This window comes from Zonotrichia leucophrys, unplaced genomic scaffold, assembly GCF_028769735.1.
Source record: "Zonotrichia leucophrys gambelii isolate GWCS_2022_RI unplaced genomic scaffold, RI_Zleu_2.0 Scaffold_59_292226, whole genome shotgun sequence".
In the NCBI taxonomy this organism is placed as follows: domain Eukaryota; kingdom Metazoa; phylum Chordata; class Aves; order Passeriformes; family Passerellidae; genus Zonotrichia; species Zonotrichia leucophrys.
Genome location: NW_026992264.1, coordinates 77,803 through 93,922, shown reverse-complemented (window position 1 = coordinate 93,922; position 16,120 = coordinate 77,803). Strand labels below are relative to the sequence as shown.

General features: G+C 46.3%; 1 protein-coding gene across 1 annotated transcript; it reads right to left on the bottom strand.

The window, feature by feature from the left end:
- Positions 1–1,412: 1,412 nt before the first annotated feature.
- On the bottom strand, positions 1,413–1,856 carry LOC135460586 (zinc finger protein 664-like). The gene has a single exon (XM_064737476.1). It carries the CDS (start codon positions 1,854–1,856, stop codon positions 1,413–1,415), a length of 444 nt encoding a protein of 147 aa, XP_064593546.1.
- Positions 1,857–16,120: the final 14,264 nt, after the last annotated feature.

Below are 16,120 nucleotides of genomic sequence, written 5' to 3'. Positions count from 1 at the left end.
GCTTCTGGCCAGAAGCTGATGGTTGGACCTTCTTCCATTGATTCCTCTGCAGAAGTTTATCTTGCCAGGACCCACCTCCAGTGAAATTCATCCTGCCAGGACCCACCTCTACCAGTTCCTTCATAGAATTTTATCCTGCCAGGACCCACCTCCATTGGAGTTCTTCCATTGAAGTTTATCCCACCAGGATGCAGCTCCCCAGCAGTCCCTCCCACCAGTTCCTGTCCAGGCATCCCCATTGTGGTCCCCAGGGAGGTGTGATGGCAGTGTGCCCACTGGCTGGTGACCAGGTGCGCCCTGCCCGTTGGACACCGGGCCAGCAGCCCCGGGGGACAGGTGTGGGACCTGGCGCAGGCGCTGGGCAATGGGGCCCTGCTGTTCCACCTGCTTAACGTGCTGCTGCCCCGCGCCGTGCCACCAAGGGACATCTGTCCCCGGCCACAGATGTCACAGGTGAGAGTCCCAATGGGGACAATGGGGATGGGGACATTGACTTGGTTTGGTTTCTGCTTTAGTGTGAGTGTGAAACAGGAATCCAGCTATGGAGGGCGGTGTTCCCAATGCCAGTAAGGAACCTCCAATTAGGCCCTCTTACCAGAAGGCTGTGGGAGACCCCATAAATATGTGTGTAAACTGAATTTTTTGTTAATATCCTTTAAGACAACGGCCATCAAGTGGATGAAGGAGTCCAAGGGGACTTGTACTTTCCCTGAATCTGGAAGCTGTGTGAAACCTCTCTTGCCCTTGACTCCCTGGAGGTCTCTTCCTCATACCCCTAGACTTATACAGAAGAATCAACCCACTTGGGTACCTTTTCCACCTCACAGGATCCAAAATCAGGGGTTTGCCCCAGTCTGTCCCCATTTAGTTGTGGAAGATGCCCGTGGGCCAGACAGAATTAAAAGGATGGATTTATGTTGGAGATGACCTCCAAGGCCATCAAGTATTGCTTGATGAAACCAGAAGATGCAAAAAGGGAGATTTTTCTGAGGTCAGAGGTCAACAAATCAGCTCTCCACAAGGGATTTCGGATGTTGGGCTGTGGCTGTGTGCAGGTGTCCACAGGGAGCCAGGAGGTTGTGGAGTCCCCCAGCCAGGTGTCTTCCCAACACGGATCACCGGCACCACGGATCACCGTGGCTCTGCCCGCTGGGGGTCACTGGGGATCATCCAGTGTGGATCCCATGGGGGATGGAGCTGGAGTAGCGCATGAAACTCTCCCTGGATGCGGGGCACTTGCAGGGCTTCCCTTAGTGCTGACTCTGTTGGTGTCTGCTCAAGATGAAGCTCTGTGAGAATCTCTTCCCACACTCTGGACACTCATAGGGCCTCTCCCCGGAGTGGGTGCGCTGGTGAATCACAAGGGTGGAGTTGTAAATGAAGCCCTTCCTGCAGTCAGGGCAGCAAAAGGGTCACTCCTCCATGTGAATGTGCTGGTGCCTGACAAGATGAGAGCTGGTCTGAAACCTCTTCCTGCATTTATCACACTCGTTGGGCTTCTTCCCAGCGTGGCTCCTGAGGTGGTAGACCAGGTGGGAGCGCTGACAGAATCTCTTCCCACACTCCCCACACTCGTAAGACCTCTCGCCAGTGTGGATCCTCTTGTGGACAATCAGGTTCGACTTGTGGCTGGATCTCTTCCCACACTCGGGAGACTCACAGGACTTCTCCTGGGTGTGCGTGTGCTGGTGGCTGACAAGGGAGGAGTTGTACTTGTAGCCTTTCCCACAGTCAGGGCAGAGGAAGGGCCTTTCCTCTGTGTGAGTGCGCTGGTGCCTGAGGAGATCAGAGCTGGTCTGAAACCCCTTTCTGCATTTATCACACTCGTAGGGCCTCTCCCCGGTGTGGGTTCTCATGTGGCGGATAAGGTTGGATCTCTGGCTGAAGCTCTTCCCACATTTCAAGCACTTCTGGGGCTTTTCCTTACCTGTAGCTGCTCATGGATCCCCAGCTCTGAGCTCCAGCCGCCTCCTTGGCCCAGGGTGGGTCTTTCCTCCTCAGATCCCCATGATCTGCATTTGCAGCCCCTCCTTGTGAGAGATCTCCAGGGCTTTTCTTCCCTGTTGGATTCCTGTGCTGTGGAGCTGCTCAAAACAGCCTCTTCCACAAGGTTCTGCTGTGGGGATTTGTCCTCCCTGGTCTCTATCCTCAGCTCCTGGTCTGGGGGAGGAAGGACAAGGAGAGGATGGGATTTGCCTCCATGCCACAGGGAAGGGCAAGGAGATCCCCCCAGGACAGTGCGTCCCCTGTAGGACAGCTTTGGCAGCAGGGTTGTCCTGCAGCTGGGGGCCGTGCTGGGCTGGGAGATGGAGGAGGAGAGAGGGGGAAAGGGGCACTGACTTCCTCCTCCCCTGCCTGGGCCTCCTAGGCCATCTTCCTCTTCCTCACGACCTCCTCCTCTTGCATCAGGCTAAGGTTTAGAAACAGGAAATCCTGGTTTGGGGGAAACAAGGGTTGAGCACATTGGGTTTGATGGTTCCACTGCCTGTCTTGGTTTGAAAAGACAGGTGTCTGCTAAGGAAGGCAGGAGCCTCCCTTAAAATTGAAAATGTGAACCCCTCCCTCTAAATTACTATAATTTTGAAATTAAGGGGCTCTCAGGGAAAGATATGGAAATAGGAATAACAGTTCTTTGCTAGGAAAAATAAAATAAAAAATGCAGCAGTACCAAAAAAATCACTGTCAGAGTCTGAATCCAATCTGACACCCTGTTAATCAGGGTGTTTGTTGCATTCCAATTAAATGGTGGCTGCAGTCCTCCTGGAGGAACAGATGTAGTTCTGTTGAGGCAGTGATCCTGCAGAAGGGTGCAGTTTTCCTCCAAAGGTCCAGTGGTGGTGCAGATGGGCCTGGTCTTCCTCTGGGAATCCAGTGGGAGAAGGCTACTTTGGTGTTCCAGATCTCTGACTATATCCAGTTAGGAATGCTTGGCTCCTCGCTCTTGGCAGAGTTTCTCACAATGGGATGATGTAATTTTATCAGTCATGCAGTAACACTCAATGGCCCATTAATTGAAGATATTCCCCTGGAGAGAGGTTGTGGGAGAGATAAAGAAAACTGCCCCATTTGGTTTTAACAGCTGGCCCACTAACAGAGGATATTCCCCCCAGAGTTATGAGGGATGGGTCATGGAAGAGATAAAGAGCACTGCTCCCCCTGGTTTCAACAGATGGTGATAGAATGCATACTGCTGGTTACATCTTGCATTGCAGCCTAAGACAAGGAGGAGCACAGACCAAGGGATGACACCGAGCAAGGGGGACACCGGCACAGGGGTGACACTGGGCTGGGGGGCACATGGACCAGGGGGTGATCCTGAGCAGAGGGCACACCAGATCAATGTGACATCACTGGGTGACCCCAGAGACTGGGTGGCTGCTGAAGTGAGGCTTTTTTTTTTTCCTCCTTTCCCTCCTTTTTCTCTTTTATCTCCCTCTTTTTCATCTTCTTTTTCCCCTTGTTTTCTTTTTCTCCATTTTTCCTTTTCCCTCGCTTTTTTCCTCCTTTCCCCCTTTTATCCCTCTTTACCCCCATTTTTCCCCCATTTCTCCCTCTTTCCCCCACTTTTCTTCCTTTTGTCCTCCTTTTCCCCCTTTTGTTCCCCAGCTCAGTTGATTTTCTTTTTCCCCACATTTTTTCTCTCAATTCCTCATTTCTTTTCCCCTCCCATTCCTCCTGCTCCTTGGTTCTTCTGGATTTCCATCAGATTCATGGTGCATGGAGCTGCTCTGCCTTGGGTTTTTTGGGGAGGAATTTTGGGGCCAAATTCCATCTTTATTTTGACAGCAAATTTTAAAAATCTCTCTGCCCTTTGGTGGGTTTTGGTGACTTTTTTCCCCTCATTTTTTCTCTGTTTTTAATTGATTGTTTAAATAATATTTTAATTTCTTGCTCCCAGGGTTGTTCTGTTATTTTCCTGCTTTTTTTCCACCTCTTTTTCCAAGAGGAAGAGGCAGAAAAGAGGGACTAAAGGATGGAAAATGGGAGAAAAAGGGTGGAAAAGAGGGTGGAAAACAGAAAAAGAGGGCAGGGACTGAGAAGCTGTGATTATCCAGAGGGGATGCATTTTTTTGAGATAACCCTGAAGATTTGTGATAATCCCAGGAATGGACATGGATCATGTTGGAGATTGGGAATGGGCACGGATCACGTTGGAGACCAGGAATGAGCATGGAACCTGTTGGAGATTGGGAATGGGCATGGAACCTGTTGTAGAACAGGAATGGGCACAGATCATATTGGAGATTTGGAATGGGCACAGATCCTGGTCTTGGAACTAGAGGAGGAATTTTAGGAAGTGAGGGGGAGGTCCCGCTGGCTCTGGGCAGTACCGGGAAAAGGCCCTGCAGGGATTACTTAGGAATTTAATTGGTAATTTCAGCCACCTTGTAAGGGGGGGATCCGAGGGGCTGGAGCAATGGTGGCAGTATCCGGTGAGAGGGCATGGGGATCAGGAACTGAACCAGGAATGGGGGCAGGGAGCAGGAATGGGGACAGGGACAGGGAATGGGACTGGGAATGGGGACAGGGACAGGGAATGGGACCGGGAATGGGGACAGGGAATCTGTACAGGGATGGGAAACAGTACCAGGAATGGGGACCGAGGCTGGGAATGGGCTTGGGAATGGGGACAGGGGCCGGAAACTGGGAGAGGGAGTGGGTATGCAGGATTGGGACTGGGAATGGGACTGGAAATATGTCATAAGGAGTGAAAATCCATAACCTGGAATGTGAATATGGGACAGAGACTGTGAATAGGACAGGGAATGGGGACAGGAACTGGAAATGGGACTGGGAAAAGTGACAAGGACCAGATATGGGCACAAGGACCAAGAATGGGGACAGGCACCAAGAATGGGAAGGGGAGGAGGGAGAAGAACAGGGAATGGGGACAGGGACTGACATTGCGATTGGGAATGGAGACAGGGACCGGGAACTGGGACAGGAACCAGGATTTGAAACGTGAATGAGGACAGGGACTGGGAACAGGACCAGGAATGGAGGCTGGGACTAAGAATACAGGACAGGAACAGGAAATGGGACTGGGAATGGGGGCAGAGATTGGGAATGGGACCAGGAATATGGACAGGAACTGGGACCAGGAATAGGGACAGGGACTGGTACCAGGAATGGGATCGGGGATGGGAACAGGGACCCACAATGGGGACAAGGACTGGGAATGCAGGACAGGAAGAGGTTACAGGACTGGGAATGGGGACAGGGACCGGTAATATGGGACCTGGATTGGAAATGGGACTAGAAAAGCAAGATAGGGACTAGGAATGAGATCAGTAATGGGGACAGGGACTGGGAATGGGACTATGGGAATATGGGACTATCCTGGGCTGTAAGATGTTTTTATTCTATTTCCCATATGTCAGAGCTGGGGCAGTTATCTTCTGTTAATTGGGCAGTTTACTTTATCTCTTTCACAACCCATCCTCCCTCCAGGGAGATGTCTTCTGTTAATGGGCCATTGAGCCTGACTGATGAAATTGCATCACCCCATTGTGAGATGCTCCACCCAGGGGGAGGAGTCAAGCCTTCCTACCTAAATAGAATCTGAAATTTGGAACACCAGAGTAGTCTTTTCCCATTGGATTCCCAGAAGCGCAGCCTTTTTTTACTGGATTCCCAGAGGAAGACCAGGCCCATCAGCAGTATCCCCAGACCTTCAGGTGAAAACTGCACTCTTCTACAGGATCACTGCTTCAACAGGACCCCATCTGTCCCTCCAGGAGGACTGCAGCCACCATTTAATCAGACTGCTACCAACACCCTGAGCAACCGGGTGTCAGGTCATATTCTGACTCTGTCAGTGGTTTGGGGTTTTTTTGTACTATTACATTTATATTTTTAATTTTCCTAGTAAAGAATTGTTATTCATATTTCCATATCTTTGCTTGAGAACCCCTTAATTTCAAAATCATACTAAGTTGGAGGGAGGGGGTTTACATTTTCCATTTAAAAAGGCTCCTGCCTTCCTTAGCAGACACCTGTCTTTTCAAACCAAGACAGATTTTGGTGCACACCATGGGGCCCAAGTGCACTTAAAGTAAAAGAGGGAAAAAGGAGTAACAGTTCTTGAGTAACCTAATTTTTGTGTGCTGATACAGAAACCTCATTAAGTGTCACCATGTGGCCCAGCTTACCCTGGCTTGGGTGGTGTGATAAACGAATCGACCAAATTTAAGAATTGTACAATAATCTTTATTATGCAAGCAAGAATAAGCAAGATTCAGCGCTGGGCGGCCAGGAGACTTTGCTCTCCTAGGCGCGCGCCTCCCCCCTTTAAAGTTCGCTTTTTATTGTCCTTTTTTTCCGGATTCCTGGATGACGTGGTCTGTTTTCTGCGCGTGCTCCTCCTGTTGCTAGGGGTCTTTTTTCTGCCTTCTGGTGGTCGTGGGATGAAGGCCCCAAGTCTTCCTCTTTGGCAGCTTTCCTTATAAGGCATACCTATAAGTCTAATTTTTTTAAGCTCAGCATTCTTGCAAGGTTAATAATTGTTACCATATGTGTTTCAGAAAGTCTCCTACATCTATGGAGTAGAATTTTTGCAGAGCAAGCAATTCTACAAGGTTAGTAATTATTACCAGATGTGGCTGTATCTGGTTACCGGGAGGGATTTGTAACTCAAGCACTTCTTATAAGTTTCCCATACAGCCCTATAGATATTCTACAAAAGCTATTTAGCTATTGTTTTTTAATTTAAATCATCATCTAGCTATTAATGAACAAATATATTGTTACTTATTACAATCCCCCATTTCTCTTTTTACCAATTTTGTTCATTAAACCTTTTTAGCTCCTTCCTAGCAAGCGCTAACTGATCTATTTCATCAGTTAAGCTCTGTGCATTAATTATACCTGCTAATTTCTTTAGTCTTTTCATCATATTCCAATTCGCAACAAATTGAACTGCTGACAAAATAAATCCTAGTACAATCAGAAATAAAAGAACCACAATGGGATGGCACATACTGTTTAAGACACCAGTGGCAGTAGGTGACCATCCGAACAGCGTATCCCACTACCTATAATTGCTATCTTGCTTCACTCTTTCTACTACCTGGTGTATTTTCTCTACATCATGTTGAACAGTTACTAGGGTTTTCTCTCCGCTTTTCCTGATTTTCTCAAGAATTTTTATCAGATCCTGATGAAACAATAGTTGTCTCACTATGGTGAAGTTCATCCCAATTGGGGTGGGCATTAACTTGTGAATCAGCGTGTAGTTGGATTGTAATAGGTGGTGAGAGGTAACTGTAGCTTCATAAGTGGTGTCACACCCTGTAATCTTGGTGAAGTTACAAGCACAGAAGTTTGAGTGATTCTTTGTATCCACCATAACATTATCTACTAGCACAAAATCACAGAGAGTTCTAAAACACATGCACCCATTGCCTATGTATATAAGAACTGTTTTAGAAACCTCGTTAGGGCGAATCTCAAAATGGCAAATGTTTTGCTCTGTGTCCAAACAGATATCTTGAGCTATAATTACACTGCCCTCACAGATGAACCCCAACTGTTCTAGTACAATACAAGATTCCAAGTCAACAGTTTGCCATTTGTCACCAAGCTGATGGGCCCATCCTCTATGTTCTATAGGATAGGAGGACAGCTCCGTCATGGTTTATTCCTAATGCAATGACAGGAAAAACTAGATGTACAGAGGCATTTTGTATGGTCAAGACAAAGGCAGTGACTGTATTAGAAATAGGATTATAGGTAAAATTCACCAGTTTCCACCAGGGTTGGAATTCCCTTTCAAATTCAGTGGCATTGTCCCAAATTATTTTCCGAATTTCTGTGGGGAAAGTGCCTTCCTCGCCCTCTCTTATAATTGCACCAGAGACTGACGGCATCCATAATTGTGCCTGGATACAGCTGAGGGCTAAGGAGACATTATTTTGTGTGGCACCAAGTGCATCAATCACCAATTTGTGATCGTTCACATTTACTCTTTCCCAATTTGGCAAAATGTTTGACAACGTCCACTGGTGTCTCCCCAAAGCCAGTAGAGATGACCTCAGTGGTTGCTGTAATTTGGACAGATCTCTGGCCATAGCAGCCAGCTTGTTCATTAGTACCTCCGAATCGATGCTATTCAGAATTCCCAGTCCTGTGCCTAGAACACCAGTCACATCTCTAAATTTCCTTGTTTTAAAAGAGCTGTGTTTCCTGAGCCAAGTAGTCCAGCCTTCAAAAGATGTTTGCAAAAACGGAGAACAAGCTGGCTGGATTTCTGAAACATTGGTCTGCATTAGCAGTTCGACCTGTTTTAGAGACCATGCTGGATTAAATAATATTTGTTGTTCGCCAGTTTTTTTGATTATATAAGGTCCTATTTTGAAAATTTTTGGTGTGAGTGTGACCGGTGGTGTAGGTGAAACGGTGATAATGTGAGGTTTAGTAGTGATAGACTGTGTTTTAATATCTATTGTGAATTTAAAGGAAAGGCCCTGCGTATCTTTTGTCCAGAGACAGACTACCTCTGCCATGTGAGTTAATGTGAAGTTTTGCCAGCAGTCTCGTGCTGGGTATTCACAATTTATTTGTTTATCCTCCTGACCCATGGAAACACTGATTGAGATTGTGTTAGTATAGTCTGATCCATTAACCACTCGACATCCAGTATTAATTTGTTCTCCCACTACTCCTTGAAGCTCCCAAGTTTTCTGCCTCTTCCATTCGTGTTTGGGATACGGCAGACCGTCATGCAGAACTAAAGTTAGTAAACTCAAACCTGTGGTATTTCCCATAGATCCGGTAAATTGCAAAAAGGCCTGAGACCAGTCAGTGATCAGGGTCCGTTGGACTAGGATCTTGTTCCCTTTGTAAGGCTGATGGGGGTTTCCCCAGGCAGTTGGGAAGCTCAGGATTATAATGATAAAAATAGCTCGCCAAGCAGGGCAGGGTCCTAGCAACAAATTTTGTTCACCTCTTATAACCATATCTCTTTTACCTGGAGCATTCCTGTGCTCCGTTCCTGTTCCTGTGGCCCGTTGCTCTCCCCCACTCCTCCTTACCTCTCTGCCTCGCCTGCCAGCCCGGGTGCATCGGTCTGCAGGGATCATTATCTTCTCGGCAGCAGGGGTAGTCTTCAGGGGGTGCATTATTTGGGCTATCCCTTTCACTCCTGCCCCCACTACTAAGGGCAGGCTGCCAGGCCTCCAGGCAAAGGATCTCTCTTATTTTATGGCAGATTCTCTGCCGTTCCTAGCGAGCTTTATAGGGCCTGAGTCTCACTGTCTGCGTTTTTCCTCCGAGCCTTACAGGCTCGTTTCTTATATATTCGGAAGTAGCAGCGTACGGTACTATCCCAATTTCAGGGCTCAACTTGCCACTCTATGGGGACATGAATCTTTTTCCCTACACACACCTGGTCTAATATCACACTCTGATTTTGGCAAATGATCCTATATGATTGGTGATGTATTGCCCAGGCCAGGGCCCAATGTCTCCTCTGCTCTATATTTTCAATTAATGTTATTGCTTCCCTATAAGGGATTTCTCTTGGTCCTGGGGCTGTTGCAAATTTGCTTAGAGCCGTGTAAGGGTTTTCCCTCCTCCAAACCCAATCACAAGTATGACACCAGGTACCCCCACCTAATTGTGATTGGAAAACACACCATTTGAGCCTACATCCCCCGCAAAATATTTTTATCCATGCCCTACAGATGGGATCACCACATTTAATGCACCCAGGTCTATTAGACAGTGGCCGCCTTGTCTCAGCGAGGACCTCAGCCACTGATATCAGATCATCCCATGTGTGCCAAATAAGAGGACACTTCAGTTCCTTTCCCACCCTTTGAATATTGTCTCTGACCAGTAGCTGCAGTCGGTGTTTCTCCCTCTCAGTCATTCATATTACCAGTTACTATGCGTTCTTATGTTTTCCGAAGAGTCAATCGTAGATCTCCAGGGCGACTGGTCACCTCCCAAGGGGTGTCTGCAGTGATGGGTCCTTTCACTCGACTGGCATGTGTCCAGCCTTTTTCAGCAGTTCGGATGGCTGTCTCTGTGGTAAACAGAATAACATAGGGACCTTCCCATTGGGGTGTTAGGGAGGTCTCTTTCCAAGTTTTAATTAGGACTCTATCTCCAGGTTTAAGCTTATGCATTGCTATGTCCAAAGGGGGTCTTTGTACCAATAGCCCTTTTCGTTTTAGTTCCTCCCTTCGTTTCATTAGCTGCTGTATGTAACTCTGAATTTGACTATCTTGGATACAGGGGTGGTTCCCTGGTACCTCTAAGTCGTAAGGCATTCCATAGAGCATTTCAAAGGGAGAAATTCCCACATCCGTCCTAGGTTGGGTTCTAATGTTTAGCAGCGCCAGGGGTAAACATCTGACCCACGACATTTTAGTTTCCACCATAAGTTTAGTGAGTTGCTTCTTGATTTCTCCATTTGCCCTTTCTACCCTCCTTGAGCTTTGAGGGTGCCAAGGAGTGTGATATTTCCATTTAGTACCTAAGGCCATGGTTACCTCCTTTAGTACTTTATTTGCGAAATGGGGGCCTCTATCAGAGTCTAATATTTCTACTAATCCATACCTAGGGATTATTTCTTCCAGTAAGGTTTTAATCACTACGTTTGCAGTAGCCCATGATGTAGGATATGCTTCTACAAAGTGGGTTAGATGATCTACCAGTACCAATAAGTACTTGTACCTCCCTACTTTTGGCAGCTCGGTGAAATCTACTTGTACATGTGAAAAATGTCGGTGTGCCAATTCCCTTCCTCCTGGAATCCTTTCTCGAGCTTGATGCCTATTAACCCTCTGGCATGTTATACATCCCCTAACTACTTGTTTTGCTATATCATAAATTCCTATACACATATACTTAATAGTAAACTGATCTACTAAGGCTTGGGTTCCCCAGTGAGTCTTTTCATGTAACTGCTGCACTATCCTCTGAGCTACAGATTTTGGCAGCACTTCCCTATCATCTGGTAATTTTCGAATACCCTCATTCTCTGTTATTCCCATTCTGTCTAATTTTTCCTTTTCCTGGGCTGTGAAGCTCAGGACACAAACTCTTTCATCATCTCGCATTCTCCTTGTTCCCTGCTCTTGGAATTTTCTGAGGGCAGCTTTCTTTGCTTCTCTGTCTGCTATATTGTTTCCTCTGATCAGATGGGAGGGACCCTTTTGATGTCCTTTAACATGTACTATTGCTATTCTCTTTGGGCCTCTTAATGCTTGTAATACCTGAGTGATTAGTTCCCGATATATTAATTCTTTTCCTTGGGAATTTATCAACCCTCTTTCTTCCCAAATTTTACCAAAAGTATGTATAACTCCAAAGGCATACTTTGAATCCGTATAGATGGTCCCATCCTTAGCTTCCAAGAATTTCAGAGCCCGCAATACCGCATAAAGCTCACAGGCCCGGGCTGACCAACAAGGACTCAGAGGTCCAGATTCTATTATTTCTAAATTTTCACCTCCCACAATGGCATATCCAGAGATTCACTTTCCCTCAACAACCCTAGAGGAACCATCCACAAATAACTTTTCTCCCTCTTCCAGTTCTTCCTCTTCGAGATCCGGTCTAATTTTTGTTTGTTTCTCTATGCTATGTAAGCAATCATGAGTTAAATTCTCCTGTGGATCCCCAAACAGGAATTCAGCATGGTTTTGCAGAGAGGTGGTTTCAAGTATCAACCGAGGGGATGACAGTAAAATGCCCTCGTATTTCAAAAGTTTGGAGTCTGTTATCCATTTTTCTGCCTTTTGTTGCAATACTGCCCGTATATTATGGGGAGTAAAAACTTTCAGTTCTCCTCCATAGGTAATTTTGAGAGCTTCCTCCACTAAAAGGGCTGTGGCTACAATAATCTGCAAGCATGTTGGCCATCTCCTACTTACTGGATCCAGTAATTTAGAAATGTATGCCACTGGTTTTCGACTGCTGGCCCAGTCCTGAGCCAGTACCCCAAATGCTACTCCTGCCTCAGTATTAACGAACAAATAAAAAGGTCTCCTAACATCGGGGAGGCTTAGCACCAGGGCATTAGTCAATTCCTCTTTTAGTTGTTCTAATGATTCATCATCCTTTTCAGTCCATTTAATCAAACCTTCAGTAGTTAGTTTTTCATACAAGAATTTTACTTTGCCACTAAAGTTTTCAATCCATTGTCTGCAGTATCCTACGAGACCCAATAGGGTCTAATTTGTCTCTTATTTCTGGGGGGGGGGGAAGGGAGAGGATTCCCTTAACCCTCTCTGGATCTAGTGTTTTAGTTCCTTTACTGAGTCGGTGTCCCAGGTACTTCACTTCTTCTTCTACGAATTGCAATTTATTTTTGGACACCTTCAGCCCCTGAATGCTCAAAAAGTTTAAAAGCTTAATGCTTTCTTCCCTAACTGCTTCCTCACTCTTTCCAGCTATTAACAGATCATCTACATATTGAACAAGGGTTATTCCCGGGTTTGGGGTATAGGTTTGCATTATCTGTTCTAATGCATGCCTAAATAAATTCGGGGACTCAGTATATCCCTGTGGGAGCACGGTCCACCTTAGTTGTCGCTTTCGGTGGGTATCGGGATCTTCCCATTCAAATGCAAAATAGTCCCTACATTCTTCCTTCAAGGGGCATGCCCAAAAGGCGTCTTTTAAATCTATAACACTATACCATTGGTCATCAGGTTTCAATTGACTGAGCAACGTATGGGGATTAGCTACTACAGGGAACCGGGCAATAGTTCTCTTATTTATTTCCCTTAAATCATGTATTAGTCGGTATTTCCCATCTGATTTTTTTTACAGGTAAGATGGGGGTGTTGAAGGGAGACATACAAGGTTCCAAGAGCCCTTGTTGTATTAACCGTTCTATTTCTGGTTTTAGTCCCCTTCGCCCATCGTCTGACATGGGATATTGTTTTATCCTCACCGGGATTTCCGGGTTTTGGATAATAACTGTGAAAGGCTCTATATTCAGTCTCCCTGCTGTGCCAGGGGTATACCAAACCTCCGGGTTTATCTTCTCCTCGTCAGTGGCCCGTAGGGGGCACAGTCGGACTTTCAACTGTTTTTCTTCAATATTGATATTTATTCCTAATTCCACCATTAAATCCCTACCTAATAAATTGTAATCGGCTTCAGGAACTAGTAGCAAGGATCCTATCCCTATTTTTTTCTGTGATTCTATTAAGACATCTTTAATTACAGGACCCTTGAAGGGTTCCCCTTTTGCCCCAATAACCTGTACTGTTAAAGGTGAAATCTTACATCCCGGGGACAAAGACTGAACTGTTGATCTCTCGGCCCCCATGTCTACAAGGAAGGTTATGGGGGTTTGCTGGGGACCCACTTTAAGTTTTACCAAGGGCTCTGATGACATTTGAGTCCCCAGTAAATAGAGCCCTTGACCCCCCTAATCCTCTTTGAACATTTTCTCATCCCTAAGCCTCTTTCAACATTCCCTCTTCATGTGTCCTTTTCCACCAGAGTAATAGCACACCGTTCCTTCTCTCCCGTCCGCTGGGGGCCCTCCTAAATCCCGGGGACCCCTCCTCATGTCATTTCTTTCCCGTGGCGGAGGGTTGTTTCGTTGTCCCTCCCTGACTGCTGCCACCATCATCTGAACTTGCCTTTTATGTGCTTCTTCCTCCCGTCTAACATATACTTTCTGAGCCTCCCTAAGCAATTCATCATGTCCTCTGTCCTGCCAATCCTCTAACTTTTCTAATTTCTTTCGAACATCTTCCCACGATTTAGCTACAAACTGTGTTTTCAGGAGTGCTTGCCCCATAGGTGTCTCTGGATCCACCCCTGAGTATAACTGAAAACTCTTCCTTAATCTTTCCAACCGTTCAGTGAGGGTCTCATCCTTTCCTTGGCATTCTCTGAATGCCTTGCTTATATTTTGTCCCCGGGGCACAGCCTCCTGTATGCCCTGGATTATAATAGTTCTTAAGTCCTGCATATGACCACGATGGTTGGGGTCCTGATTATTCCAATTGGGATTTTGCAAGGGCCATTTGACATCAGCCGCAGGACCTTGAACATGCTGGGCGTCCCAAATTCTCATTCCTGCCCTTCTAATCATCCCTCTCTCCTCTTTTGTAAATAGTATGCCTAGAATGGACTTTATCTCTACCTAAGTATATACATTTGGTCCCAGGAACTGATCCACCCTTTCTGCTACTCCTATAGGGTCTTCTAATAATTTTCCCATCTCTTTCTTAAACTCACAGACAGTTTAAGGGGACAGTGACAAACCCCATCCCAGCTTGAGGTCCTCCTAATGCTATTTCCCTAAGAGGGAACAACCCACTGTTCTCTCCTTCCTCAATTACTGTTTTCATTTGGCTCCTGTAATCCGAGGAGTCTGTGACCTGCTGTTTGTCAGGGTCTGATGCTGGAGGAATGTTTGGAAGGGATACAGGGGGGGCTGGGGCTGGTGGTGGTACATATGGGGGAGGATAAATAGAAATCTCTTCCTCCACTCGGGACTTTTTCTTTCTATCTTCTTCCCCTTGGCTTCCCTTAAGGGGGAGCAATCTAGTTATTTGCTCATTACTTCCTACCAACCACAATTTAGCATAAGCACTCTCCTCCAGGTTTTCTGGCTCTTTGGAATTCACATAGATATTCAGGGCTTGACAGACCCAGTCCTCAGAGGATCCGGAAACGGGCCAGTAAGTATTTCCTGAATCCAGTTTCTTACCTCCCCATACTACCATGCAATAATTTATCATTTTTGCTTTATCCTTCCCTTTTCTGGAGGGAAAATCATCCCAATACTTAATCATTAATCCTAACGGCCTATCCTTAGGTATTGGGGGTAACCGGGGGCCCTCCCCCATGGGGTCAGAAGGCTTGCTTTCCTTCTGCCCCATCTTCCAAGGCACATCCACGCACACACACACACACACCCCCCTCGGTCGTGGCTCGCTCCCTTGCGGGCTACGAGAAACGCACTACTGGAGGGTCCCTCTTGCGTCGTCCTCAGTTGGATGTCTCATTCACTGTGCCCTGGGATTCCAACCCCAACTGAGCAGTTCACCCGTATACTCACGCGTCCTGCGTCTTCGCTTGGATCTTCGTGCCCAAAGTTTACAGGGTTACCGGTGTTTCCTTGCTTATACTCGAATTTAGGTTCATTGGTCCAGAGGGGGGGTCGGTTGAGAAGATCAGGGCCACCAAAGGGGTGGGGGCGCCCCCCCCGAATTCTCAAACCAACCCTGTCTCAGGATTCGAGTCATGACACCAAATTGTGATAAACGAATCGACCAAATTTAAGAATTGTACAATAATCTTTATTATGCAAGCAAGAATAAGCAAGATTCAGCGCTGGGCGGCCAGGAGACTTTGCTCTCCTAGGCGCGCGCCTCCCCCCTTTAAAGTTCGCTTTTTATTGTCCTTTTTTTCCGGATTCCTGGATGACGTGGTCTGTTTTCTGCGCGTGCTCCTCCTGTTGCTAGGGGTCTTTTTTCTGCCTTCTGGTGGTCGTGGGATGAAGGCCCCAAGTCTTCCTCTTTGGCAGCTTTCCTTATAAGGCATACCTATAAGTCTAATTTTTTTAAGCTCAGCATTCTTGCAAGGTTAATAATTGTTACCATATGTGTTTCAGAAAGTCTCCTACATCTATGGGGTAGAATTTTTGCAGAGCAAGCAATTCTACAAGGTTAGTAATTATTACCAGATGTGGCTGTATCTGGTTACCGGGGGGGATTTGTAACTCAAGCACTTCTTATAAGTTTCCCATACAGCCCTACAGATATTCTACAAAAGCTATTTAGCTATTGTTTTTTAATTTAAATCATCATCTAGCTATTAATGAACAAATATATTGTTACTTATTACAGGTGGCATGTGGTCGTGGCTATATTTCTCCCATTTGCAGGCTCTTGTCTAAAAATGAATCCTATAAGTAAGGCTTCTGTGGCTGTTCTGGTTTGCTTTATGGGTTAATAAGGTGAGGAATTAATGGATTTTTAACTTCCTCTAGAAAGCAGGCACACGGATTCAAGCTACCACACCCTAACTGTATGGTTTTGGGCTTACTTTAATATTGGTACCTACTGTAAAGAAATGACACTGGGGTAAAGTTTTTTCCCACCCTTCAGCCAGCTCTTTGGATCTGCCCCACCTGTTTTCA